At 36.8% G+C, this 20,194-nt stretch overlaps 2 protein-coding genes and 1 long non-coding RNA gene across 14 annotated transcripts; all 3 read right to left on the bottom strand.

Moving 5' to 3' along the window:
* Positions 1-3,095: 3,095 nt before the first annotated feature.
* On the bottom strand, positions 3,096-5,434 carry LOC110873162. 3 transcript variants are annotated; one of them, XR_002554962.2, is made up of 8 exons: positions 5,175-5,434; positions 4,882-5,019; positions 4,585-4,626; positions 4,151-4,398; positions 3,984-4,056; positions 3,823-3,863; positions 3,611-3,712; positions 3,096-3,472 (listed from the first exon to the last, which is right to left on the bottom strand). It is a non-coding gene; the product is annotated as an uncharacterized LOC110873162 (long non-coding RNA). The 3 variants fall into 3 exon arrangements; XR_002554961.2 differs by having other exon boundaries at positions 4,209-4,398; positions 5,175-5,429; XR_002554964.2 differs by having other exon boundaries at positions 4,209-4,355; positions 5,175-5,428.
* Positions 5,435-6,481: 1,047 nt separating this feature from the next.
* Positions 6,482-8,213, bottom strand: LOC110873163 (expansin-A1). The gene is made up of 3 exons (XM_022122089.2): positions 7,951-8,213; positions 7,540-7,852; positions 6,482-6,788 (listed from the first exon to the last, which is right to left on the bottom strand). The coding sequence occupies exons 1-3, from the start codon at positions 8,063-8,065 to the stop codon at positions 6,482-6,484; spliced, it is 735 nt and encodes a 244-aa protein (XP_021977781.1). The 5' UTR covers positions 8,066-8,213.
* Positions 8,214-10,569: 2,356 nt separating this feature from the next.
* Positions 10,570-19,561, bottom strand: LOC118481259. 10 transcript variants are annotated; one of them, XM_035976651.1, is made up of 4 exons: positions 19,003-19,560; positions 18,522-18,866; positions 17,390-17,466; positions 10,570-11,028 (listed from the first exon to the last, which is right to left on the bottom strand). In XM_035976651.1, exons 1-3 carry the CDS (start codon positions 19,147-19,149, stop codon positions 17,410-17,412), a joined length of 549 nt encoding a protein of 182 aa, XP_035832544.1. In that variant the 5' UTR covers positions 19,150-19,560; the 3' UTR covers positions 10,570-11,028; positions 17,390-17,409. The 10 variants fall into 10 exon arrangements, 8 of the variants coding, with proteins under 8 accessions (XP_035832544.1, XP_035832541.1, XP_035832542.1 ...); XM_035976648.1 differs by having other exon boundaries at positions 17,390-17,477; positions 19,003-19,559; XR_004865110.1 differs by lacking the exon at positions 10,570-11,028 and adding an exon at positions 12,728-12,986 and having other exon boundaries at positions 17,390-17,477; positions 18,522-18,893; positions 19,003-19,561.
* Positions 19,562-20,194: the final 633 nt, after the last annotated feature.

Genomic DNA, 20,194 nt, shown 5'->3' with positions numbered 1-20,194 from the left:
TAAAACCAAGCTAATATCATGAATGACTTACTCGTAAATCCCTCTCTACCCCATTTCTGTCATTCGCGACCACCAAAATAGCTCCAACACATCGAACTAGTTCACCGTTACCGTTTTATAGCCAATGCCACCCCTCATCTATGCGGTTTGCATCCGATCGGCACCATAACTCATGAAGGACATAGAGCAAAACCATCTGGTTGAACGAGTTCGAATGGATGCAAGACACATGCTTGTCATTTAGTTCATAGGCCCCTCTGAAAGTTTGTATTCTACCGGTCTCCATGTCTTGCTTCACTAGCCTGTGAAAGATTTTAGTAGATAAATCCCTTGCTGCATATATATATAACCGTGAGAACTACACCGTGCGGGGCGAGATGGACCAAATTTTTTTTTTGAAAAACGTAGTTGCGTGTATTATAAACACATTTGTAAAAAAATTCAAAAAAAAAATGTCGTGTGTGTAGTTTTGAGCACCACAAGTTTGTGTTTACGGGTACCGTAAATCTAACCGGAAAATTTACGGGTACCGTAAACACAAACTTGTGGTGCTCAAAACTACACACACGACATTTTTTTTGAATTTTTTTTACAAATGTGTTTATAATACATGCATCTACGTTTATGAAAAAAAAATTGGTCCACCTCGGTCCGGATCAAAAAGTTCTCGCGGTTCTTACAACTCGAGGTGGTTCTTAGTTTAGCGCAATTCTATATATATATATATATATATATATATATATATAGGGGCTGGTTAACGTACAAATGCGCTTATCGTACATTACGTACGCTACAATCTCAGCCGTCAGATCATCTTCCCGCATTGAAAATCACATGTTGTTTTTTTTGTAACAATTTCGCATGTTGGTTTTTAGTCCCTGAGTGTTTTTTTGGTCCCTGAGTGTCATATTTCTAAGCTCAGGTAAACACTTTTAACTTTTTTTCCCTTATACGGGCTTAGGATACGGTAAATTATTACCGCTTGGTCGGGTAATGAATATTTAATCGATTAGTGGTTAAATCATTGACATAGCCCGTTTTAATCTGTTTTGTTTGATACAAAGCCTTTGGGGGGGGGGGTTAATCACCGTGTCCTGGATATCCTCGGCTCATTCATTAGAAATGGCCACGACGTAAGCGCAGAGTGTAGGCATACACCTGACAGTTGCATATGTAAAACGGTATCTCACTCGTGAGGAAACTTCTTGTGGGCTTATACTAGTGGTGTGTCTATTAATCTTGTCCCGGCTCTTCTAACCGGGCTCTAAACGAACGACAGACATGTGAATCAGCATACAAGATTATTTTATATAATTGTCCCAAGTTATGAAAGATTTTATGCCTTGTACATACAAACCAATTTTATAAACACTTTTCAAAAGAGTCAGTTAATTGTATTTACCAGTGTAACGTATTTTCAAAAGACTAAGTGGCAGGTACTACGCGTAATGGGCTGGAAGCTCCTGAGCACTAATTAAGGAATCTTGCAAGTTCTTAGTGCTTAAAGTCTGTTGAACAATAAATTTGTTATCTGTTTTAGATCCGCATGTGGATCCACTTATAACCGATTGTATAATATTTACTTATACTTTGTGTTTCGATTCGTAATATTATTTTCATCCAAGACTTCCGCTGTGCTATTCTGTGTATGTTTGACTATGACAATATCAATCTTACGTCACGATACTCCCACCGGGCTGAGCTGTAAATATCGGGGTGTGACCAATGTTGTAGAAGGCGTTAGGCGCTAGTCGGGCAGTGAGGTACCGCCTAGGGATTAATCGGGATTAATAGGAATTAATCAGGAATAATCGGATTGGACTTTTTAAGTATAATTTTACAAATTTATATATATATATATATATATATATATATATATATAACTTTATATTTTTATTAATAAATTTACAAGTTTAGGAGATAATTTTATACTTTTTATTAATAAATTTAAAAGTTTAGGAACCAGAGTCGGAAGAAAATGTTTGTAATAATTGTCGCATGTATTTCACCCCGAAGTATAAAACTAAAAACAATAAAGAGAAAAGGGGGACATGAACTCACTGAAGTGCGTAGCCTGTAACGTCAATCCGAAACTTGATCAGCTACGTGACGACCTACACGTACTAATGTCTATTAGACAAACGGGTCGTGTCTTGGCTTAGGGTTTAGTGTTTTGAGTTGCGTTACTTTCATATTATACTTGTTAAAATAATAATAATTATTTTAACTTAACTTTTGTCTTTAAGAAAAACTAGTGGGAATGCCCGCGCGATGCGGCGGGTGTCGCAACTGATGTTAGATTTGATTAAGATGTTTATTACAAACCACAACCTATTTTAGGTATCTAACATTATATTTTATTCAACAAAAAAATTGTCGTAAAACCTATAAAGTCACCAACACGCAAATAAAGTGTAGAATTTCCATATGAAAAGCAAAGTTTATTAGACCATAAGGAGCTGCAGATGAGAGAACGCGGTCTATGGTCACATACCGCCCATGGAGAAGAAGAGTTAGATATATTTGATACTAAAATGGTTTGTTAATGTTTGGTTTGATGATTTAGTTTTAAGGGTGGGAATTTAATAATGTTCGGTTTAGTAAAAATTATCAAGAATAAGAGATTCAAGAATAAGTTGTAAAAGTTGTTAAATTTACAAATCTTTTAAAAGTTATCAAGAATAAGAGATTCAAGACCATGTGTGGTCATGACCCACGTGACCCTCCACGTCAGTGCCATGTCACCAACCTCTAATCCACAATCCAAAACCACTTCATGACCCAAACTTGTTAAATTGTATAAACACTTCCATTAATATATAACATATGAATTGACAAAAAGGATTGGTTCGTTCAATAGAAATTACCCATTTGGCCCGTTCAATAAAAAATACCTATTTTGTGACTTACTACTCATTTGACATCTTCACTAAAAATGACCCGTTTTACCTGTTTTAAAAAGTTAATCGTCAATCTTATGCATATAATTGACCGGTTTAATAAAAGTTACTAATTTGACCAGATGTGTGTCACATACATTACAGTGTCAACCAAGTGTTGGTACAACAAACAACATAAAATATGACAAAAAGAACGGTACCACAATAAATAAGTCACTCTAACTATAGACTAAAACTTGGAACATGAAAATGGTTCATAGGTGAAAAGAAGCCAACAGATCCAAATTGAAATTGCTATATTCATCATACAAATGAAGGAAAAGCTATAAAAAGGCAACTTCACAAGATGCCATGCACAAGAGTAACAAAATTTATACGATTGCACTGTATATTTTCAGACGAATAAATGGTGATACCATTAATGGTGCATACCTTCATTGTTAGAGCTTTTCTAGTAAAGGATTTAATGCACCTCTTTTGCTAGTTCAACAACAGCTATCCCTTTTTCTTGGAGCCGGTTTGACTGTTGACTTCTTTGCGGCCTTCACAACAGGAGGTGCTACCACTTGTGGCTGATACATGTTAAAGGAAAAATATTGTAACATCACATAAAAAAAATATTTTTCAATTTAAGCATACTCGAATTTAGAAGAATAGGTAGTTCGAAGCAAGATTTTCAAATCATTATGTTAATAGCATATAAATTGTACCGGAGAGGGTTCATCTTCATCTTCCCATGAATCTTTTATACCATATTTATCATCTCACATGCTTTTAGGGTCCTTTTTTATATCAAGTGGGGTTGGCTCATCCTTTGGCATTCAATTTAAATAGTTAAAACATGTGAATCAATACATAAGCATATTCCTTGCAGGTAGAGAAAATAGCCTCACAAAAGAAATATAAAAAGTATAAATCATACCTTCCTCCATAAACAAGAAAGCCCATGACTGCAATGCAATTCTGCAAATAAAGAGACCCATGAAAAAGAAATATGAAGAAATATAGCAAAAAAGAAAAAAAAAAAAAAGTATACAATTCTCAACAGTAAAAAGAAACATTAAACTAAATCTTTAAACAAACCTTCAAAGAAAACCTTTGAGAGAATCAACAAGATATGGATAGGCTACCACCAGATTATTAACTACAGATTAACCTGTAGAGAAGTTATAGGGTTTTAGGTTAACCACTTTACTCTTAACTTTCATCAAAGAACAATACATAAAGCATAATTGGCAAGGTTAACGAACCCAGGCCCAAGGTAAATTCACAAACAAGCAAAACCTACAACACAATGATGTATATAACCTATGATCAGAATCTTCAATATCATCAGAGAATCACTTTCATCAGTATCGTTACTATCACTTTCATCAACAGGGGGCTCCTTTGAGCTTTCAAAAACTTCAACAATATTTTCAAGATTTCCGGAGTTGGGAGCTGATAAAATTGTCACTGAAGCACAACAACAAACATTAATATCCGGAGATCCTCTCAGCTGAAAGAAAAAATGAAAAAAGTCAACTTGCCAACACATTCGACTTTTGTTGAAGGGCCTATATTTTAAGTTGCATTCATGTTACCCTGTGTTCCCTATACTTATGAACAAGTCAACTCCTAATTTCACACTAAACATAGTGAACACAATCATAACTATACGTATCAAAATAAAAGAGAAACTAACCACGTTCTTGTTCGCATTGAATCTCTCACGAAGTGCATCGGCCTGAAACAACTCAAAGCATAACAATTAAATTTAAAAATGAAGATGTACACAACTAAGAGCATCAGACAACCCAATTGAGAGTGTCTTTGAAGGCACGATTATAACCCTAAACAAATGATTTCTAACATTTAGGGGTTTTGATTCTTGAACCCTAAACGACTGACGATGATCCTAAAATTCCCCAAATAATGGGCTGACCATTGGTTTCAATTGGATTCAACCAGACCTCAATTGAAAGGGACATATTAAACTTACAATAACGAATAGAATCTTGTCTTTATTATGTATTTTGAATTGAAGAAGCAGAACAACCACCATGTTCATGAACAGAACTATCATCACCTCCCTTACAAACCACCGAGATCTGGTCGTTCACTTGCTTAACCTTGCCTCCTGCAACAAAGAAAATCACACAGCTTCAAACTAACATAAACCCCTAAATAAAAACCCGAACTTGGATCGAAACAAACATCAATTAACACAAAACATCTAGGGTTTTATATAATCGAATTTCAAAACTAAAAGATAACAAATTCCAAATATTATACCTCTAAGACAGTTGGATGCGGATTAAGTTGGGGTTACGGCCGCAATGAAAACAAATTTAGATAAGCGATTGAAGTTAAACGAAAACTCGAGAATGTGAAGAGCCTCCATGCTGGAATCGTCTCCCATGGCAGCGGTTATGGTGGCGTAGGGGTTGTGGATGAGAGTGATGAAGGAGAATAATAAGATTTGAGGTGGTTTTCGTATAGATGAGGAGAAGAGATTTGTAACCGTGTGTGGGTATGAAGGCGAGACGCTTCATTTGCAGGCTAGCATCAAATCACATTCAATTCATTGGGTGAAAACTCTAGTTTACCCCTCAAGTGTCTTAAAATTTTGGGTGAAACTCATCTAAAATGGCTTATACATACTTGTACATGATGCTTTATAACTTGTAAACATGATAAAATTACCATCTTGTACGTCACTTCTCCTTTTTAATATATTATAGATTTTCATTTCTAGTTTAAGAAATTTATCTCTAATAAATCAAGAGGTAGAACAAAAAATCAAATCAAAATAACAATTATATGGGTTAACAGTATCTAAAATACAAATACGGTGTTTACAAACTGTGAGTAAACAGTTTAAACTCAGGCAAGTCAACTTGTTTCACATTAAAACGATTAAGTTCAACAGTTTTGACGGTTTAATAGTTGAGTACGGTTTTAAACTTAGAACAAGTGGTGTAAACTGAAACGGACATTTATTATTTACTTATTATTTTTTTTTCATTTTGACAACATGTAGTTATGTGTATGTATTAGAAGTCTAGAATCATAAACATCTTTATAATTCTAAAGTTCTTAATAAAAACCAATTGTTTTACGAGAAAACTATTTTCCAACTATCAAAACCGAACGTTAGGTCGGTAAAACGACAAACCCAATGAGACAAGTTTGATTTGTCACTACCTAAAAATGTAAATAGAAGTTCAACCTAGAGATTTTATCAAGACCTGTCAAATTACAACGTAAAAACCCGTAGTCTAACATTTACACCATAAAAGTCCCACACTACACATAACCATCATTTGTTCTTGAAATCCAATCATCCTCTAGGTCTTTCAAAGACACTAATGAGGCATTAGTAGTTGTAAAAAACATTGCAAACAATGACATATCATCAAATGGTCATCCAAGGCCAAAAGAAAGTATATTATCAATATTGGCGGGTGTAAATGATCACCTAGCCTTTTTTTTAAATAAGCCCCTAGTAATTGTTGCACATATTGTAGTTGAGAAGAAGTTACAATAGCGATACTAGGTGGCCTAACACTTACTACCTGACTGTGGGTACAATTGTCTTTTCAACGAAATTGGGAACCGCTGAAGGTCTGCCCGAAAGACCAATTAGCGGGGACAACATTGTTGGACACCACAGTCCGACCATCACTTGTGGTGACCCTAAAAGATAGAGACTGCCCGTTAAAATAAGTGTCGGATTGCCAGTTTTGCCCCCAGTTTTGTTTCATTTGTTGCCATCCTGTTCTTGACCCTTTAATTGCCACCGCGTGCACGTCACCAGCACCACCCACATTTGTAATTAACACCAAATTGAAGTAGGAGTGTCCGTTCATTTGGAACCTAATTCCACCCCTTCTCACGCAGGGTACCCTAGAAAACAAGAACAAAAAATTTTACTAAAATAGTTTGGTATTAGAATTGCAATGTTTAGGCATGTAAACAAATTGGAGAAAAAGAGAGCATGCAAAAAGAGAGCATATTTTTGCGGTGCAACTTGTTTCCTGTTTACCTGTCATTTGTTTGTAATTTGTCATTTTGGTACTTTATTGAGATGAATTAAACGATTATTACATACTAAACACAAGCTTTAAAGAATCAAACTTTGTTTGTTCTAGTTTGTATTCAATCATATTTGTTATAACACATGTAAATGAAATGAAAAGTAAACTACAATATATAAATGAAAATCTAAATACCAATATCATCGCATGATTAAGAAACAAGTAATGCATAAACAAAAGTTTCTAAGTAGATATAAAAAAGCTTCTTGTTCATATTCGTTTCTTTATTAATTTAATTAAGTAGACAAATATCTTGTTCATATTCGTTTCTTTATTAAATAAGTAGATATAAAAAAACTTTTGTCACGGTTCACGACTGATCACTAAGCACGTGATTCGTTTAGAGACGGTTCACTACGTATTCGGTCTGATAATCTTTTGTAAAAATATGTTGGTATTTTAAGTAGATTACCAAAATACATTTAGTAATTGTAAAATTTCTAAAGTACATCTAATACTTTCAAAAGTAACAAAATAACTTTTCAAGACAAATGCTTGTAAATTTACCAAAATACCCACGATGTGTGAAGGCATCTCATGAAATTTAATAATTTATATACCTTCTATAAGCAACAGGAACAATTCCAGCTTTGTACTGAGCAATGCGTAAGAAGGCAGGTTGAGATAGATCAAAATGACGTAGAGGAGGGTTGCACCAGCCGCCTTTCTCGCTAGGTAAGGCGGGGTTCGGTGGGCAGAAGTTGGTGGCGGTGACAACAATGGAACCCGGTAAACACCATTGACGATCATTAACACACATGATTTGAAAACATGCCCCACAACTCAAACCATCGTTGAACAAAGCGCTACTTAATGCTACATTGTTTGTACCATACCCTTGACGATACACATTCCCATACCCACAAGCACCACCTGTTATACATACAGAGTGTGTGAATTACCGTTTTAAAAAAAAAATAATAATAAACAACACAACAAATTTGAGATAATGTATGATCAGTACTGCATACCCATTGTGCCGTCGTCGTAGAATGTGGCATGCGCATTGAGCCAACCGCCGTTAACGATTGACGGAAAACTAACAAGCAATAAGCTAGAGAAAATGAAAATAACAATGGATTTCATTTTTGGGGAGTGATAGTAACTGGCCTATGTGGGAAGCATATAAATAGGATTATTTTGAGAATTTAAGGTAACAAGATATTCAAAATGTTGCCTGGGCCGTTTAGAATAATATTTGGTAAGCACATATTCAAAAAATGTTGCATTGAAAGTGTATTTAATATTATTCCTAACTAATAGATATGTCATTCAAAAAATGTATGTATTGAAAGTCTATTTAATATTATTCCTAACTAATAGATATATAATAGTTTAAACGTGTCATAGTTAAGGATATGTATATTCTTATGTCTTATAAAATGTTGATTAGTTATATGTCATGATGTAGTCTAAAACATTAATATTTTTTGCTTTTTTGTATATTTTTAGGTATTTCCTCTGTTATGTTTTTTTATTACTTATGTCAAAATCAAGAAATATTTATTTTTTATTTTTTTCCTTATTAACACATAGTTTCCATCTATTGTATATAAGCTTTGAAGGAAATATTATATTTCTTTTGATATTTTGAATGCATCAAGCTAGAAAAAATTCGTTAGACACTCATGAGTTTTAATTTAAAGCACGTATAGAAGGATAGAAAAAATAATTAAAATATGTTTTTACCTTTTTGATATAATTTGTTTATACGGGTTATGTTTATATTTTAGGAGTAGGTTAAGTTGTCGCTAAAAATACCTAACTTATTATTATTGAATATTTTAGCAAAATTATGTGTCTTGTTGCTAAAACTTAAAACCTTTGTATATATGCTTGACAAGTTGATAACAATCTCCTTAGGGATGAATTATCGGAAGCATTCGATACCTTGGACCGACATTGTTTTTCATGACATTAGAACCATATGCTCAACAGTACACTAATGTCGAAGATAAGTCGTATCAGGTGTAAGCAGCACACCACGTTATGATTGCATCATGCTTAGGTCGGTGGGTGTTGCATGGCGCCACTCCGCCACATCATGCTCCATAGCGCCCTGAGGGCGCCATCGGCCACACCGAGGCATTCAAAGGGGGCGCCATAGTTTGTTCGCCAACGTGATAGCGGAGGTTAAAGGTATGTACAGGTGGGGGCCACATCTTTTCAACCAATAATATCTTTTTTTTATTTTGTTTAATAGGGTGCTTTATACCATACCATGCAAGTTAAAGGGAGGGGCTTTAAAGCCCCCCATATGACGTGGCGTTCACGTGGATCTGACGTGGCGTGATAAAGCCCTTAGGGGCTTTATACCACACCCTCGAGTCTTAAAAGCACACTAATGTTGAGCAGAAGATGTATTGACATATTTGATCTTTATGATGTAGAATAACCGTAGATCATCGTGTTGTAATCTAATCAATTGGGTAGACCTATGAAATATAATTCATTGCAGAAACTAATCGAACTAACCGTCAAGAAAATAGAGTCAAGTGTCATATACACATGGCTTTAAAACAAGATCTTCAAGGCCAAGTACTCCTTGAGTAGTCGCTACAAGGTTGGTTGTTAAGACGAATTTCTTCAACTCCGCCTAATTACTTGGAATCGATCAAACGCGGTTAACGTCGGATCTAGTGGGTCAACTTGGGCCGAGTTTGACTTAAAAAAATAAAACATAATTTCTATACCTATCATATTAAAGGATGAATATCATTTTCATGTATTTTGTTATAAAAATTAGTAAATTTATGTCAAAGCCATGTCCTACGCTAGGTTTTAAACGTTAAGAACTGTCATGTTTCAGTCTAGGTTTTGGTCTAATTATGGTCATAATTATCCATCATGTGTTATGCATGTGACAATTTTTAACGTTTAAAATGGATGTTTGGGACAGGGAGTGAAATCGTGATGAGCTTCATAGATCAGGGAGTAAAATGACTATTTTTAAAGGAGTTGGGCAAAACCGTTAAAACGGCCAAATTACAGGGAGTAAAATGGAAGTTTACTCTACTTCAAAAGAACATTTCCAAAATAAGTTCAACTTAATACATTACAAGTCAAAATCAAGTTCAATAACACAAAATAAGTTTTAACATTCAACGAAATACAATATTAGTTCATTAGAATGGTAATCAACCTTCAAATATATCACATATATCAATTTACAAGTCTAAATATATGTAAATAATAATCAGTTTTTGTAATATATTATAATGTATATAAATAAAATATATTATCAATATAATAATCCGAACTGAGCCGATCTGAGCTACCAAGTAAGCCAAACCGAGCCAATACGGCTCGTTATGAGCCGAGTCGAGCTAGGCTCACTTTCTAATTGAGCCGAGCCGGCTTGACTCAATTTCAAACCGAGCCAAGTCGAGCGAGCTTTTTCCGAGCTAAATCTGAGCGAGCTTCAAGCAAGCTCCGAGCCGCGAGCTTTTTGGACAGCCCTATACCATACAAGTCTATTTTTATTTATTATTATCTTTTTGTGAACGGCTAAGGGATAATTTCATTCAAGAAAACATGCGTAACCGAAGTTGAATCAACAAAAAATCTCATAAGCTAAAGTTACACCAAGCTAGAGATGAAAAATTTTCCCATTAAGTTTAACCCGCATAAAGCTTATACACTTAATCTTTATATCCAACCAATTGATGGACATTCTTTTATATTGTAAAACAACCTTGTTCCTAGCCCGCGAAATACACTAACAAGATGTAAGGATCATATGATCATCTTCCTAAGAACCGGCCCCTTTATCAAGGGGTTCTGTGAAGATCGAGGAGATCCCTGGTAAAGCAAATATCGGCAGAATATTGCACCAAATACCTACTCAACGCTGACTGATGCTAGTCAATAGTCATCCAACGAACATTAACTCCTACGTGTTTAATAATGATATGTTTTATAAAATAAATCTCATACCCAGTTCAATCAATACCTGAATGTTTCAAATATGGCATTCGGATTCGCGTCCCTTTACCATATCTACATATACCAAAGCATGCACCAGCTTCAACTGCATATCCTAGAAATACCTAAAATGCAAACAAGGCAACAATGATTCTTTCTCAAGATGATATACGATAATTATTATTACATTTTTAATACCTTTCACATTTTCATTTACTAGTGGGAAACCAGCGCGTTGCTGCGGATGCGTCAATACGGAGTGAGAACATAATTCAAGCGTTAAAATGTTAGTTAAACGATAGCATGCTACTCACCAAGCTTGTACAGTACAAGTCAGAGCAACAGTACATTACAAGTCAGAGCAGCAGGGGAAAAAACATTTGAAACAACTCAACAAGATTTCAAAACTCTCCATATGTATATTATAGGAGGAAAAAATGTACAACTTAATCACTCGTTAATTAAAAAAAACACAGCCTATAATCCTTTGGTAAATAAGTACTTAAACTATGTTTATATCATGAAAAGTTACATTAAACCAAAATTTAACCCGAATTCAACCCGCTTCACGGATGCAATTACTGGGCAAAAGATACCTGTATTCATCTGCATTGTTTAATAGATATGATGGAAAATGGACTGCTGAATAAGAATGAGAAATTGGACCCATATTCGCTATGATATCCTTAAACGTGTACTCTTCGGGAAGCATATTGTACAAGTCATAACCGTTGCATATTACATTCTGAATCATTTTCGGGTCAAGAAAGTGTGAGAACCTGACTCGATCCGTGTGGCTGTAAGCTTTCATCTTGAATACAAAATAGCTTTCATCTTGAATACAAAATCTGTAATTTTTTCAGAAACAGAAGCTGCAATGCCACCCTGACTCTGCAAATAGATAATCTGTTTGCCGGTAATGAGCGTATCGTGTTTTACCCTTTTGGTACTGATGTATTGAAGCCCTCCAACTGCTGTGATCAACATTGAACTCAAAAGAGTGCAAATAATTATTCAAATTTAGATGAAATATTGGAAATTTGTTACTTTCCAACTTCAGAAATGAAAAAGACTTCAACTTTTTGAGCAAGTCCGGGTCAGAACGGGTTTCGAGTCGGGTCGGGTCCTTTTCCAAAAAAGCTGAAACCGACCAAAACAAAACAAAAAAAAAATCGAATGAAAAAAGAAACCAAAACGAAACAAAAAATCTCAATCGAAACCGAAAATAACCGACCCCAACAAAACAAAAAAAAACGAACTGAAACCCGTCTAGTGCTAAAATCCGTCCCGACTTGAACCTCGTCCCGTGCGAAAAGTCACGTCGGCCCGAAACCCGTGCCGACCTGAAATCCGATTCAAACCAACAACGTTCCGTTTCGATCCAAAACCCGTCCCGGCCGCCCGAAACTCGATCCGAACCGAACCCGTTCCGATCCGAAACCTGTCCCGTTTCTTTAAGACACCAACCCACATTGATCTATTTCTTTGAAGTTGTCGACCCGTTTTGGCCCGAAAATATATGAGTGGAATTTTAAATGACCCATTTTGACCCATTGAGTGAAAAAATTGACCCATTTTGGTTCCAAATGCTTTAGTAGTTACCACTTTATATATAGCATAAAAAAGCGGTTACAGTTATAATAGAATTTTCTGATTTTATAAAACATAACCGACTTGGTAGTTACCGCCATCTTGAACTTTAGATTCAATCAGGTTATACACCTGCAACCTGAAAGCTGTCACACCCTGGCTTTGCGGAAGCATGGGTTAATTTGGTGTGACTTCTTAATACCATAGCTTAATCACAACAAAGCTATATGAAAGTAAAACCATGAAGATCATCCATTGATTCAAGTTTTAAAGACAAAATACCACAACATTGTTTTCAAACGTCGACACATGCAACGAAAATACAACACAACAAAATAAAATCTTGTTCAAAAGACACAACCACAAACATAAAACAAACACAGCTTAAAACTTGCCACTCGTCCAGGCAAGAGCCACAACCCCTAAAGTTGGATGACCTCATATCCCCTACGCAGCGTGTAGACATAGCATACCTCGCCAGGTCCCTAATTCCCTGAAATACATGTAAGTTGGAAAAATCAACAAAAATGTTGAGCGAGTTCATGTAAAGTGAGTATGTAAAACCTTTGTAAGTATAAAAATCCCTGGTATGTAGCAAATAAGGAAATAAAGAGATCACCAATGGTTTGCAAAGCCATTGATATGTGTGAAGTGCAGTAGGAAGACTCAAACCTAGCAGATTTTTGCGTCGGGTACAAAGTCACCCCGAGGTCCGTTCTGTTGGGCCTGGGGCTGGGCTCGCTACACCCAGATAGATCTACCGCTAATGACCCTCGGTCCTACAATGAGGATTAATGGCCTCCAGTTCCCGCCTACTCACTCACATGATCTAAGTAGTAACCCTCCTTACGCTAACCATACCATGTAAAAAGTATTTGTAATCATAGTAACATGTATTTCACCCCCGAAGTATAAAAACTGAAAACGGTTAAGAGAAAAGGGGGACATGAACTCACTGAAGTGCGTCTCGAAATAGTAACTCCCAATCAACCTGCTGCGTGACGACCTACACGTACTAATTTCTATTAGACGGACGGCCGTGCCTTGGCTTAAGGTTTAAGTTTTTGGGAAATAGTTAGACAACTATTTTGTATTTACACTTCTTAATTATTTATTAATTATATTCCTTCCCAAGGATGGGGATTTCAATACATGTGTAGGATTTTGTAGTTAGAGCATGTTTTAAGCACATCCGGTCACTATAACTATCACCTAGTGACGCAGTTTTACAATCCTCACCTCCCTACACTCCCTACTAGTGTAGTAATCTATTCCCGGCTCATTCTGGCCTTAGAGACAGTGTCTGTCTAGTGCTGGCTATGTCAGCATGTTTACTGGGTTATCCGTTCATTGTGCTACTGTGCTTTTGTGCATCAAGTTTGTCACTATAGTTCTGTGTGTAATAAATGGAGTGACAGTAATAAAGTATGATGCATGTATGTGTATTTATCAGAAATCAAGAAGTAGTTTATTCACAACTGTAAGCAAGCACAGTAATTAAGCATTAATTAAATATTAATTAATTCGTACGGATACCTGATTTGGTGAGGGTTTTCACATTCTCCCCCCGTTAGAAAAATTTCGTCCCGAAATTTTAGGTTCTGCTTCTGGTTGCAGGGGTCTTAGGAAACAAGTGGGGGTACTTTTCTTTCATTCGGCCCTCACGCTCCCAGGTGTATTCGGGACCATGTCTTGCATTCCAACGAACTTTGACGAGTTTGACACTGCTCCTGCGGGTTTTGTTGATCTTCCAATCTGTAACCTCAACCGGTTCTTCGACAAAATGGAGCGTGTCGTCAATATGAATCTCGTCTGCGGGAATGACAACAGTATCTTGCGTTGGACTCTTTTTCAGGTTTGATACATGAAATGTATTGTGAACACCATTCAGCTCGGCAGGTAAATCCAACTTGTACGCTACTAACCCAATTCTTTCCAGAATCTTGAATGGACCAATATATCGCGGATTCAACTTTCCACGCTTTTCGAAGCGTGCCACACCCTTCCAGGGTGATACTTTCAACAAAACCATGTCACCTACCTCAAACTCTAGAGGTTTCCTTCTTCGGTCCGCATAGCATTTTTGTCGATCGCGAGCCGCCTTGATGCGATCTCGGATCTGTGCAATCTTATCTGTGGTTTCTTGGACCACATCAGGACCAACCAATTGTTTAACACCGGAATCAGACCAACAAAGCGGTGATCGACACTTGCGTCCGTATAGAGCTTCAAATGGCGCGGCTCCAATACTGGTCTGGTAGTTGTTGTTATACCAAAATTCGACCAATGGTAAATGTTTATTCCAGCTACCACCCAGATCCATAACACATTCTCTCAGCATATCTTCCAATGTCTGAATAGTTCTCTCGTTCTGGCCATCAGTTTGTGGGTGAAACGCAGTGCTCAGATTCAACTGTGAGCCAAAAGCTTCTTGGAAGGACTGCCAAATCCTTGACACAAACCTTCCGTCTCTATCAGAGATGATTGAGAGAGGCACTCCATGACGTGCAACGATTTCTCTCATGTATATTTCAGCCAATTTGCTCGTGTTATCTTTCTCTCTGATAGGTAAGAAGTGCGCAGACTTCGTTAACCGATCCACTATTACCCAAATAGTGTCATGACCTCTTGACGTTCTTGCAACTTTGTTATAAAATCCACCTGGGAATCCCAGGTTGTTGCAGAAGTCCTGAAGGCTTCTCGTATTCAGCTTTAACCTTGGCGCACGTTAAACACTTGCTAACATAGACAGCAATGTCGCCTTTCATCCTAGGCCACCAATAATAACCCTTAAGATCCTGGTACATCTTATCCGCTCCTGGATGGATAGAGTATCGTGACTTGTGAGCTTCATCAAAAATAACTTTTCTCAAACCACCAAACAGAGGAACCCAAATCCTTTTCATGAAACATAACGTTCCTTCCTCGTTTGGCACTAATTGCTTCTCCATCCCACGGAGATATTCCTCTTCAATGTTTCTTTCTTTCAGAGCCTCTTTCTGCGCGGCACGAATGCGCAGGGAAAGATCTGTTTGGATAATCATCTCTAAAGCCCTAACCTTTATGGGCTTGATTCTCTCTTTTCGACTTAGGGCATCGGCGACCACATTCGCCTTCCCTGGATGATACTTAATTTCACAGTCGTAATCGTTCAATAATTCGACCCAACGTCTTTGTCTCATATTCAGCTCTTTCTGGTCGAATATGTGCTACAGACTTTTATGATTCGTAAAGATTGTACACTTTGTACCATATAAATAGTGTCTCCAGATCTTCAACGCAAATACCACTGCGCCTAGCTCCAAACCATGCGTAGTATAATTTTTTTCATGAACTTTCAATTGGCGTGACGCGTAAGCTATAACTTTCTGGTGTTGCATCTACACGCAACCCAAATCTTGACATGAGGCGTCACAATATACTACGAAGTCATCGGTTCCCTCTGGTAGCGATAAAATTGGCGCATTGCAAAGCTTGTCCTTCAACAACTGAAACGCTTCTTCCTGTTTGATTCCCCAATCAAACTTCTTATCCTTTTGCGTGAGGAGTGTCAGTGGTTGAGCGATCTTTGAAAAATCCTCAATAAACCTTCGATAATACCCAGCCAAACCTAAGAATTGACGAATCTCGGTTGGCGTCTTTGGAGTTTCCCAATTCTTTATCGCTTCAATCTTTGTGGGGTCCATGTGAATCCCATCTCCATTAACCACGTGTCCAAGAAATTGGACTTCGCGCAACCAAAATGTCACACCCTGAAATATCAGAGATTGGCGTGACTGGACCGGTATCTTCATTGCACAGCGGAAGAAAAAGGCTAAGACTTCTAAACAGTGAACGCCTGCTAGGTACTCGAATTTCCATTGGTTCTCCTATTCCAACCGTTCCTTAGTTTTTAAAAAATGCAACCTGAGAAAGAACATGCGAAAAAGTCAACATAAAGTTGAGCGAGTTCATAGTTTGTTTTGAAAAGATTTAAAATAAATCTTTTTGATAACCGGTTTTAAAGTTGTTGAGAAAATATAGTAAAATCATTTTCTTGGCATGGTATATGAAAACTGTGAGTCTAGCCCACGAGAGTCTTTGTGCATTGCACGAGAGAAAATGGGTCGAGCCCAAACGAATCTTGGTAAGCAGGACCAACACGTCCTCTTACTTGTACATAAGTTGAAAACGTTATCAAAGTTTGTAAATACATGTAGTATGAGTTTGCGTCAAATGACTATTAAAACATATGAAAGTTATAGTGTTGTAAGTTGGTATGTAAAGCGTCTATGAACATGTTGATCATTAATGTTTCGCGAGAACATTAATATATGCGACGACATAGGAGGTACTCAACCCGCGTAGGCAATTTAAGTGTCGCACTCTCAACACTGGACACAACAGCACTCTAAGTGGTCACCCATGGACCGTGAGTGGGGCTCGCCGTACCCATTAGATCTAACCTTTGTTCCTTGGTCCTCAAAAGGATTAATGGCACCTCAGTTACAGCCTATGCTCACATGATCTAAGAGTTCATTCCATAACTTAATCATACCCCAGTTTGACATGTATTTTCCCCCGAAAGTTGTAAAACGAAACGTTGAAAGAAAAGGGGGACATGATCTCACTGAGTTGTCTCGTTTTGCGTACGCAGACCAACTCAGTCCCGTTGTAGTAACTAGGACATTCCCGTACTAGTCATGAAAATCATGCACGTTTTGTAGAACCAGTATGTTTAGTATAAACCTTTCGTAAACCATTCGAGTTCGTTGAAATTCATTTGCAATATGGTTTATAAATATGTGTTTTCGTTCATCGAAATAGTGTTTTCTTTTGCAAAAACTTGCATGTCTTTCCACCCCCGAAAACATTTATAAAATGTAAAACCGTAAAAAGTGGGGGTTATGAACTCACCTTGACATTCCTGTGCAAAGCTAGCTTAACGTCATTCCGTGATGTCGTTCCAAGAATGTGAACTCGCTAGCGTGCAACTATAGTATTCCTAACAGGGAATAACTTATCAGTTTCTAGTATAACGACGTAGTTAAACTACGTGTCCGAGCTCTATCGAATCATTAACTAAACGATTCTAAGGAGGTGTTAGTATTTTGGACTTAGAATAACCAATCTATAGTTATTTGATCCTGTTTATAATCGGGATAAAACTAAGTCACGAAATCAACTTAGTTTTCGAGTGTTATAAGATATATACCTATATTTATGTATGTAGTCAAATATATACACACGAAGTCATGTTAGTCGTCGTAACTAGAAATACGTAGATGGATAGAGGTGCGTGTCGTGTTCGGTTTAGGCGTTAGTAACGAATGATTTTTGTAAGTATATTCGAAGTCTCGACACTCGAATTAAGTATGAATAGTTATATTTATGTTATGTGTTTTTCGAACACTAGACTTTTGAAATACGATTTCGAATCGTTGACGTTTGAAATAAATAGAAACATTATATATTTGTTTGTAAAAACGCTTGGAATTATCATTGCTCGTAGTAAATATAAACATTACGTTTATTTATAAAAGCGTTCGGGATATCGATATTTGAAATAAAAATAAGCATTATATTTATTTTAACTAGGTATCAGTTTCAAAATCTCATAACGTCGTCAAAATAAATATACTTCTATATTTATTTTTATAAGAAAACTTGTATCTCGATAAGTGTCGTCTTTATAAGATACAAATGTTTCGTATTTCGGAATTTTATGAAAAACGGACAGAGTTTCCTCTGTTTTTGGAATAACCCGACAATAAAAGTTGTCGTATTTTGTCAAAAACTCAACAATTGTCAACAAGCAATATATATATATATATATATATATATATATATATATATATATATATATATATATATATATATATATATATATATATATATATATATATATATATATATATATATATATATAACTTTTCGTCAAATGCAAAAGCGTGAATAATTTACTAATGTATTCGGTTTCGAGCTCGGTCGCGTATAAATAAAAATCTATAACTAGATAATTAGAAATTCCGCGTCGATTGAACTTTACCGCATCTTGCGTTGACTGAAGTTGACCGAATTTGACCGTGTTTGACAATCTATTGACCTTGTTTTGACCGGGACCCGAAACCGAACCGCTCGAACTGAACCAAACTGCATACTCCGAGACTGAAACAACCTGACCCGAACCATGGCTGACCAGTTGACTGCTGTTGACTGGTTTGACCGGGTTTGACCCGGGTTGACCAGTTGACCGAGTTGACCCGAACATTGAACTCGAAACCCGAACTGTGAGAACCCCCTGTTGACCTGAACTCATGCGACCATGACTGACTCGGGTTGAAACCCGAGACCAAAACTCTAACCGGTTCAATAGCACCACCACTATTGCTACCTACACTTGAACATCATCATCCTCATTCTCGTCGATTTTTACCGGAATAATAATAAAAAAAATCAGAAAAACGTTCCTGTCAAAACACCCGAATCTTGAAATAGTTAACAGAAAAGTGGGATTTGGGAGGGTTTACCGTAAGATTTTGTCGGAAATAAGTGCCACCGCCGCCACCACCGTGAACGGCTGACCCGCTATCAGCCGTCCGCCGCTCCGATCCATTAACATCACCATCACCTTCGTCAATCCCCAGCACTGTCATCAGTTTAATCATCATCGTCATCTTCAACGGAAACAACGGCCGCCGCCGCCGCTTGTGACGGCGCTACCACTTTCGTCGCCGGTCAGACACGAACGGGTGAGGGGTTATAGGTGTGTGTTTGTCGCTGGAGAACATGGCCACAACAGTGGCCGGTATACGACCGGCACCGGTGACCGGGTTTCGTTTAGATCGGAGAGGAAGGAGGAGGTTTGTGGTTGTGGTTGGGGTTGAGATCACATCGGAACAAGAACAACCGGCACCAACCGGTACCTCCGGCTCCGTCGCCGGAGTAGGTGTTGCGCGAGAGAGAGGGGAACAGATGGGGTGTCGACTGGGAACAATAGCGTATTAGGGTTTTTCTTCACAATTGGGAGTGAAGGTGAGGAGTGTACAGAATGGTTGTGTGTCTGGGATTTAAAAAAAAATGAAGGTAATGATAAGGTTATGTGCCTTTATTGCAAAGATATGGGTACGGCCTATGTATTAACATTACTTGCACGCATGAACAACATGTTGGCTTTTTGTCATGTCTTTCTTTTCTTTTACTACTACTGATTAGTAGTTGAATGAAGAAAATGGCTAGAGATTTGTTGACCAACTCTTACAAAGCTTGACAAGAACTAATATAATAATGATATACAAATAAAAAAAATGTGGATTGACATGTGGTGAAAAGTGGCTGTAAGCCTAGCCAACGAATTTTTCTTGATAAATCATTATTCAAGTAAAGTGGATATAATAAAATAATTCAATGGCAAATAATGTTGAGTTTGGTCTTGCTTTTGTTCTTTAATCCCATCGATGGTAGTAACAAATTAAGAAAAGTGATATGAGATGATGGATGAAATAAAATATGGTATCTGATTCTTGAATGTTATTTATTAATAACTAGAAATTTGATATATAAACCATGTTTAAAATAAAGATTCATGAAGTTTCAATAAAAAGTCTAAATGAAATTTAGGCATAAAATCTAGACTTAATAGAATCACAATACATGAAATTTATAGTTGTGCATATCCTTATGTTTAAGTTATTTGTATAAAATTTGTACTTGTCGGCGTTG

Source organism: Helianthus annuus, chromosome 8 (genome assembly GCF_002127325.2).
Source record: "Helianthus annuus cultivar XRQ/B chromosome 8, HanXRQr2.0-SUNRISE, whole genome shotgun sequence".
Classification (NCBI taxonomy): Eukaryota; Viridiplantae; Streptophyta; class Magnoliopsida; order Asterales; family Asteraceae; genus Helianthus; species Helianthus annuus.
This window is presented reverse-complemented; position numbering and strand designations above follow the sequence as displayed.

Excerpts from the sequence above, each read along its gene's own strand:
- LOC110873163 (XM_022122089.2), bottom strand. The coding sequence starts at position 8,065 with ATGAAATCCATTGTTATTTTCATTTTCTCTAGCTTATTGCTTGTTAGT. Across the intron at positions 7,853-7,950 it reads CTACGACGACGGCACAATGG|GTGGTGCTTGTGGGTATGGG; the intron begins GTATGCAGTACT and ends TATGTATAACAG. Across the intron at positions 6,789-7,539 it reads GTTCCTGTTGCTTATAGAAG|GGTACCCTGCGTGAGAAGGG; the intron begins GTATATAAATTA and ends CTTGTTTTCTAG.
- LOC118481259 (XM_035976644.1), bottom strand. The coding sequence starts at position 19,149 with ATGACGATGATGATTAAACTGATGACAGTGCTGGGGATTGACGAAGGT. Across the intron at positions 18,867-19,002 it reads ATTTCCGACAAAATCTTACG|GTAGCAATAGTGGTGGTGCT; the intron begins GTAAACCCTCCC and ends GTTCAAGTGTAG. Across the intron at positions 12,987-18,521 it reads TTCAGTCAACGCAAGATGCG|GGAATTAGGGACCTGGCGAG; the intron begins GTAAAGTTCAAT and ends CATGTATTTCAG.